The sequence below is a fragment of the Nanorana parkeri genome, unplaced genomic scaffold (genome assembly GCF_000935625.1).
Source record: "Nanorana parkeri isolate BGI_ZX_2015 unplaced genomic scaffold, ASM93562v1 scaffold526, whole genome shotgun sequence".
NCBI classification, from domain to species: domain Eukaryota; kingdom Metazoa; phylum Chordata; class Amphibia; order Anura; family Dicroglossidae; genus Nanorana; species Nanorana parkeri.
Window position 1 is genome coordinate 491,567 of NW_017306794.1, and position 8,817 is coordinate 500,383.

Below are 8,817 nucleotides of genomic sequence, written 5' to 3' on the forward strand. Positions count from 1 at the left end.
TCACCTTCATGTTTTTGTGGAACTGAAAAATCTAATATAATGGCTTAATTGGCCTGTAAAACACAAATTACATCACTTTGCACGGCACAATGTACAAAACCCACAACCTGTGAAAAGATATGTATACTTTGTCACCACATTTTACAAGTCCTTACCCTGATACAACTCAGGCCTTTGCATAAGGCTCAATAAAATGATTGCCTGGACCTCCTTAGGCACCAGAAAAGCAGCAGAATGAATGCAAAGGGCCAGGTTATGTCTAAATAATGACACTCTCCATATACATAGATATGTTAGTCTTACTGACTTCAAATACAAATAATATCTTACATACCATCTTTGTTTATCAAAATAGGTCTTCAACCTTTCTGTAAAACTAGTCATAGTTTTAAAAGTTTACATTTAAAATATTATGCAATGTTATTCTGAAGACTAATAAAACAAAACTGAAACATTTTCTTTAATACCCCATCACAGCTCAAAAAAGGCCATTTATTAACTATACTTTATGCAGAAGCAGAGTGCAGTCCTCACTTTCCCGGTAGATAAGTGATGTAGTTGGCTCATCTTGAGTCTGGTTACTTTTCAAGTAGTGGCTAACAATTTTACAGTCTCGCTTGTATTGGTATGGTATGTTTTCATAAGGCTTCAGGTCTAAGTCGAGGATGGAAACTGAATACAGGAAACTTGATCTTGAGGTCTTCATAACTGGTCTTGAGTCAAAGCTAAAACAAGATTTACATTGTCAGAAGCACTTTGGATAGTAATTTGTTGACAGATAAGCCATAACTTATACAGTAGCTTTTTTTAAAACAGTTTTTTCTTTTTCTTTACAGCCAACAGCCCTATTATTAAAGTGTTTCTAACCCTAATAAAAATGTAATATATTGTAGCTTACCAGTTCTTTGATGTGGTTGCATTTGGTTTTTTTGTAAGTATTTTTTTTGTGTGCTTTCATTCATTTTTGTGTAGGTATTTTTTTCTGTTTTTTCATCTGGTGATCCAGCCAGTAACAAACCTACTATCTAAGGGTTGTTACGCTTACTTCTCCACGCTATCTATAGAAAAGCAGCGCAGCCATCCTGGGACAACAGCAGGTAGACACCTGTGGAGAGGGTAGTGTTAGCTGGCATGATACTTTAATGTGTTAGTCATTTATATACAGTATAATCCATCTAAATCTACTCACATTTAGATAAACTGTACATAAAGTGACTAACACAGAGTTAACTGCGGTTCAGTGTAAAAAACCGGCACACTACAAGTAATATGCCGTTTTTTTACACTTTGGTCAAAAGTACCCCCAAAGGGGTCTTCAGGGTCACAACAGTGCGGATACTCCACTGCCCTTTATAGCAGGCCTTCTTAAACTTTCTACACTCGTGACCCCTTTTTGGCCGAGGAAATTTTTAAGGGACCCCAGCGTCGGACGGTGTCTTTCCCCTCTTTCCCCCAACGTCGGTCGGTGTCCCCTCTTTCCCCCAACGTTGGTTGGTGTCTCCCCCCCCTGCGTCGGTCGGTGTCTCCCCCCCCTGCGTCGGTCAGTGTCTCTCTCCTGTTCTCCCCCAGCACCGGTCAGTGTCTCTCTCCTCTTCTCGTCCCTCCCCCCAGCGTCGGTCAGTGTCTCTCTCCTCTTCTCTCCCCCCCAGCGGTGATGGCGGTCCTGACCCGGGACTCAGATCGCGACCCCCCCTGTTCACTTGCGTGACCAGATATGGGGTCGCGACCCACACTTTAAGAAGCACCCTGCTGTGCCACATGCCAAGGTGGGCGATTAACACAGGATCCAGTGCCCAAAGCGCTGGATGGGATCCAGGAATGGTCCCCAAAGCTATTGTTATGGGGCACCAATCAGGAAACCGCGAAGTTGCTGCCGTGACCAGAGGCAGCCAAAGAAAGCCTGATTAAAGGGTCGTAGGAAAAAAGTAAGTCACACTCTATGCATTTCCCTAGAGTGAAGACATCCATCACCTAAGGACACTATTTTGGAGTAAAGTGCAGGACCTTCCCCTTTATGTTCTCTATTGCTTGTTAAAAAAACCTGAGGATTTCTAGAAAGGGATATATGAGGGTCCTCACAGGTCTGGGCAAATTCCGCATGATACCTGCATATTACCCAGTCATCGCTGCATCTGCCTATGTCCTCTACTGTACAATTGAAAGCAACAATAGAGATCAGTGGGGTTTTAAAGGCACCAAATGGCACATCCAAACAATAACCTTGTATCATAAAATACCTTTATTACTAATCTGGTTAAAAAAGAAGACATAACATATATTGTCAAAAGCTAAAACATGATACCTCCATTACCAACACTCTACTCCATTTAACCTATGAGCAAGTAGTACATAATTGATAATATTGCACATGACCCATTGAGCCCGAAGTAGTAAATCTATGTCAAATGATGGCTACTTCATAAGGAACATAATATATTCTATGTGTACATAAACATGATTGGATGGATCAAGAATGTTCTCTGGAAATAATTCAAACCGGCCATTGCTAAGGAAATGGAGGAGTAGTGTGTAACCTCAACGCGTTTCACGCATTCTGCGCTTCCTGAGGAGGTGGAGGAAATCTAAATGATTGAAAAAGTCAATAAATAATTCAAATTGAAGGAAAATCCGTAAATTGCATAAAGATACGAGGGAATTTAATTCGCTCTAATTGGATATAGCATATCTAGACACTAGCTCAGTAAATTTTTTAGGGGCAACTGCACAAGATACCAGGAGGACAGAGAATCTGAATAACTTCCTGGGTCAAAACCAGCTGGAAATAATGAATTTATCTAACTATGTTGTGAATAAAATCACAAAAACAAGTCCTACGGTTGGGTCTGAGTTTTTGTCCTACGGACAATATGAAAAACTTTGAGGTGGTTAAGGATTTGCATATGTTTGCACGCAATTGACTCTTTAAGGTCATATATGATAGAGGCTCCACTAAAGGAGACCAATTGAAAATGGATCAAACACGTTGGGAGGGATACACTATGCGTGACTTTCGTGCACTCAGATCTGATGCAATTGTTTGAGGGAGATACCACTGACAATGTACATACTGAGGAGGCTTCAATCGAGGAGGAGTCAGCTAAGTCACTATTTCCACCACAGTCTAAATTTAGAAAGAAGTCTATTAAATTTCCGGCACTTCCATCGAACCCCAGTATTTGGACCCTACTTCAGAACATCATTAAGGAGATTGAAACTTTGCAGAATTTCTGTCAAAACAACTAATTTACCCAAATCATTTAGGGAAGCTCTGCAGAGATTATCCAGTATTGGGGATATTGTGATTAAACAGGCTGACAAGGGGGGCAATGTGGTGGTGTTAAATAGGGAACAATATGAGACGATGCATTATAAAATTTTGTCAAACAGAGTGGTATCAATTAATTGGCTTGGATAGACTGAAATGTTTTCAGGTAGAATATCTAGCAATCATTCATCAAGCATACCAAAATGATTTGATCACTAAATTTTTTTTTAAATATTTAGATGTCAAGTTTCCCTGCATGCCCACCTTTTATTGCCTGCCCAAGACAAAAGCTTGACAGACTCAACAGGAAGACCAATAGTTTTGGGGGTAGGTAGCTTAACGGAACCAGCAATTCGCCTGATTGACAGCTATGTGCGACCTCGTGTACTCTCGTTACCTTCCTATTTGAAGGACACGTCAGATTTATTAAAAAACATCGATGGAATCATGATTCCACCAGAGTCATGGTTAGTAACCATCGATTTAGAGGCATTATACAGCAGTATTCCTCATTCTAAAGGAATATCTGTTTTCAAACAGTTTCTAGAGGAGAGAACCAACTCCTCGACTCCTTATACTTTGTTTATTCTAGATCTTTTGCAGTTTATTCTTACACACAATATATAGTTACATAGTATTTGAGGCTGAACAAAGACACACGTCCATCAAGTCCAACCCATTGTGTATGTGTGTGTGGGTGTAAAGATCCCCGCGTCATCTCGTTTTTAGGACTCAATCCTCCACATCGCCCTCACAGCGCCCTCAATGTTTTTGTCTACAACGGATCCCATTACCTCCAGATACAGGGTGTGGCGGTGGGCACTTGTTGTGCTCCATCGTACGCTAACCTGTACCTGGGGGGATGGGAACGGGATCTTTTTCATCGGGGGGACACTCATGTATTCATGGGGTATGTCCTCACCTGGCTGAGATGACATATTTATGATCACCTTTTTGAGGAGGAAGCGATCAAACGTAGGGATTGCCTGTTACTTAGGGGTTACAGTAAGCAAGTCCTTAAAAGAGCCTATCAACGGGCCAAAATACAAACTCGAGATAAATTGATTTATACATCAAGTCATCAGCAAAAGGACATCCACAATCTTCCACAGTGAGATTGATTACTCGCTACTCCAACCAGCATGAGCAAATTAAACAGATCTGTGGGAAAGCATTAGCATTTGCTTTGCCAGGATCCGATTGTTTCGAAGTATGTGGGACAACAACCTGAGATTGTATATAGATGCTCCAGGACCCTAAGGGACCAGCTTATACATAGCCACTATTCAAGCAGCGAGGAAGTGGCAGGAATTAATCCTGGCACCTATAGATGTCAACAGTGTAGCTATTGTAAATTTATTAAACAAGATAAGTGTGTTAGATTACCTAACGACAAACTTTGGTATCCAAAACATTACATTGATTGTACAACCAAAGGTGTGGTGTACTTGATGAGGTATATATGTGGCGCCTTTTACGTGGGCAAGACAATTTGATCATTGTCCCGGCGCATTCAGGACATTTATCTAGCATCTAATGGGGAAATTATGACACCAATTAGCTGCCACATTGGCTTATATCATAATTTTGATCCAACTGTCTTACCTTTTTTTGGATTAGAACATATAGAGGAGAGTGTACGAGGGGGCAATTGGGATCAAAAAATCCTACAAAGGTTAACAGAGTGGATTTATACTTTGCAAGCAACAAATCCCCCTGGATTGAATGAAGCCTTAAGTTTCAAGCCCTTTCTGTAATCACTTAGATGTGACCAGCTAGAGCTTTTGAATGGACTTTGTTGAATCCAGTAGGGAATAGTGGGTCTTGGTGGCCATTTCATAACAAGGATATATGTTACCCATTCACATAACTTTATTATAGACAATGGAGTGGAGAATGTTGTGTTATAGATCTGTAGAGTGGATCCTCTATGAGGGTGTGGAAATTTTTTTCCCTTTTTGTTTGTGTAAATTCTTTATTTATACAACAACACATCTGCGATACAATCAGACATAGAAGAGTATGAAGATAACTTGTGATACATAGAATTAACAGAATTAACAGAATAGTAACTGTCGAGGCCAACGCTCCCGGGGGGGGGTACCGACATAAATCAACCAAACATCTATTAGACATATCTTCGGCATGAAGACGTGAGTATGTCAATCTGTCGTCAGTGGGTCTCTCTGCCACTATGCCAAATACACCAGATGGCGTCATTGCGGTTTGTAAACATATAAGCACGTATCTAAGTTCAGGTGGGTAAATCGGTGTGGCCAGCTGTGCCAAACACCAGTTTTCCAGTTTACAAAGGGGGATAACAAAAGGGAGAGGACTAGGAAAGAAAAGAGTGGGATAAAGCCAAAGCACATACGAGAGAGCAAAAAGAGACAGGGAGAAAAGGAAAAAGGAGAATAGAGAACCTCTGCAGTCTCAGTCCAGGAGGCTCAAGTATTCTGGGGAGGCGGAGAACTCGTCCCACTCAAACCAAACCAGAAGCCCAGTGGGGCCAGGATGGGATCTCTGTCCATGTCGGAGCATGTCGGCCAGCCCGCACCCTGTAGAAAATGAAGCGCCCTAAACCTTTCCCTGAGCCCCAGTTGTACGAACCCTGGGTCCTGCAGCCCAGGGGAAAATTCAGGGTTCCCAATTACCGGGAGGAGTGGGGAGGGGGATGGGGAGACCAGTCTAGAGTCAAATACCTTTCTGGCAATCCTCCACGTTGGTCCCAACGTGGGGTGTATACGTAGCACCTGAGAAATACATGAAGGACCAGTCGACCCTGTCGAAGGCCTTCTCTGCATCCGTAGATAGCAAAAAGGCAATTGTGGCCTTCGACACAATCGAGTGGATTAGGTTCAGAGCTCGGGTGGTGTTGTCCCTGGCAAGGGTTTTCCCTTCTTTTAGGCTGTTCGGGTAGTGATTTGACCATTCAAATATTGATATCATACTGTGTCATTTTTGTATTTTGTTGTTGCTCTTGGTGATTGGAGGGGAGATTACAATATCATGGGAAGGTCCCTTTTGTCTCCTTCTAAATATATTCTTATGTACTATGTATATTTTATTTTATATGTCAACATCTAGATACTGCCTTGTATAAGACTTGTGAGTCGGGACAGAATTGTGACCCCTGCTGTGATAATGTAAATGATGTATTTTTATGTTGTTTGTATACTCCTTTGTATTTATGTCTTGAGTGTCATCTATAACAAAAATGTTCTCTTGGTCAGATATATGTTTTGACAGAATTTTCCCTCTATGGTCCCTTTATGAGATTGTTGTGCGGGTGGAGGGTCATTGTCCTGGAGGATGATGGATAGGGCGTTGTTGCCATCTTAATTTGTGGGGTACCGGCATCTTTTTGGTGGTCTCCCTTCTCTCTGTCCCCCATTTTGGTCCCTCAAGTTGCGGGCATTGTCTTTAATTGCCCTGTTAGATACCTCTTTGCGGTCTTTTGCCCTCCAGTTTTATGTGTGGAGGGACCTGCATGATGCATGCCACAGTAGGAAGTGGCTCTGGCCATGCGGCTGTATGTTTCAAGGGATTATATGCCAGGGGGGCGGGGACTCCTCGAGAGAGCCGTGACAGGGGAGGGACTGGATTCCCTCCTCCAATCCTCCAGCACTGACTGGCGGAACAGATGGGGGAGGTGCCTTTAAAACCCACTATTCTCCAATGGATTCAACAAAGTCCATTCAAAAGCTCAAGCTGGTCACATCTAAGTGATTACAGAAAGGGCTTGAAACTTAAGGCTTCATTCAATCCGGGGGGATTTGTCGCTTGCAAATTATAAATCCGTGGTGATGTCATCATGCTGGATGCCGTTATTACGCCCGCACAGGCCCCGGTTCCATTATTCGGCTTGCAGCCGGCCTCCTGCATGCCAGCGGCTCCGGGAGCATTAGGCTGTGGAGGGACCCCTTTTGTTGGCTGCCTTCCCCATTAGGAGACCGTATTAGGACCCTGCAGGTGAGACATTCTGTGGATCATTGAGCAGTATTGCTGCCCTCTTTTATCCGGACATATTACTTTTTTGGGCTAGTGATTGGAGGCAATATAGGTGTCTGTGGAATTCTTTTAATAGCGCATTTGGCACATTATATATATATATATATATATAGCCATTAATGCTCATTATATATTATTTTCCTTTTTCAAGTTAACTATTTGGGGGTCTCTGGATTCTATGAATCATTCACTAAATTAAATTATTTTGGGACCCCACTGCTGCTATTGCTTTCAATTGCCTTTGGGGGCATCGATTTCCGCCTGGTCCTTTTCCTGAGTTGTGGGTCTCATTCGATCTCATCCGGCTGGATGCACATGTTTTATCTTTATAATTGGTAGATGATATTCTCGTTAATTATCTTTATGCAATTTATGGATTTTCCTTCAATTTGAGATATTTATTGACTTTTTCAATCATGATTTTTCAATCATTTAGATTTCCTCCACCTCCTGAGGAAGCGCAGAATGCATGAAACGCGTTGAGGTTACACAATACTCCATTTCCTTAGCAAGGACCGGTTTGAATTATATCCAGAGAACATTATTGATCCATCCAATCATGTATATGTACACATAGAATATATTATGTTCGCTATGAAGTAGCCATCGTTGTTTTGACATAGATTTACTACTTCAGGCTCAATGGGTCATGTGCAATATTATCAATTATGTACCACATGCCAAAATGTTAAATTGAGTAGAGTCATGGTAATGGAGGTTTCACGTTTTAGCTTTTAACAATATATGTTATGTCTTCTTTTTTAACCAGATTAGTAATAAAGGTATTTTATGATACAAGGTTATTGTTTGGATGTGCCATTTGGTGCCTTTAAAACCCCACTGATCTCTATTGTTGCTTTCAATTATCTTAGGGGTGTGGCACTAGTTACTCAGGTCTCGTTCACAACTTGTTGTCTCTACTGTACAATAAACAAATGCATTATTTTCAAAGAGGCCAGGTCACACCAATGCATTGTAAAACAAAAGTCTTATGTGCTGCTTTCTGAGAAGGCCGACCTGCTTTTTGCTATATAAATCAACTGAAATGCATAACGTAACAAGCATTAACGTATTTAAAAATGTAACAATGCAATATATGTTAACACAAACATGTATTGTGTGAACCACCCACAGTTTTTAAGTTTTTCTTTTTAAGTAGGCTACCAATAGCTTGGTCTTGAATTAATTTGGGGAGGCAGAAACTTCTGCCACCAACAGTTTACTTCATACGTCATGTCATTGCTGTTTTCCAGGTGTCCCTTTCCTAAACACTGTGAATAAAAGCAATTTCAAACCTGCCAGCTGTCTTTACTATTAACTATATGCATCAAGTGCAGTAAGAGACCACAACACATGAATGTAATTTTACCAGCTTCATACTGCAAGGAAGCTGGCTTGCAAAGACTATTCCAATTAGCAGTACAATTAGGCATTAGCAGTACTACAAATATGTGTATGTCAGCCATACAGGAAGGTGATATCAAACTATTTTATTGTATTCATTTCTTAGAAGTCTTTTCCCTCTCTTTATATATATATAT

General features: G+C 41.2%; 1 protein-coding gene across 2 annotated transcripts in view; it reads right to left on the reverse strand.

Moving 5' to 3' along the window:
- Positions 1-460: 460 nt before the first annotated feature.
- Positions 461-8,817, reverse strand: part of IPPK (inositol-pentakisphosphate 2-kinase) — a 325,056-nt gene continuing 316,699 nt past the window's right edge. For both annotated transcript variants that reach the window (XM_018561475.1, XM_018561474.1), the window contains one exon: positions 461-725. In XM_018561475.1, the coding sequence (XP_018416977.1) occupies positions 500-725 (226 nt within the window). In that variant the 3' untranslated portion in view covers positions 461-499. The remainder of the gene's footprint in view (positions 726-8,817) is intronic.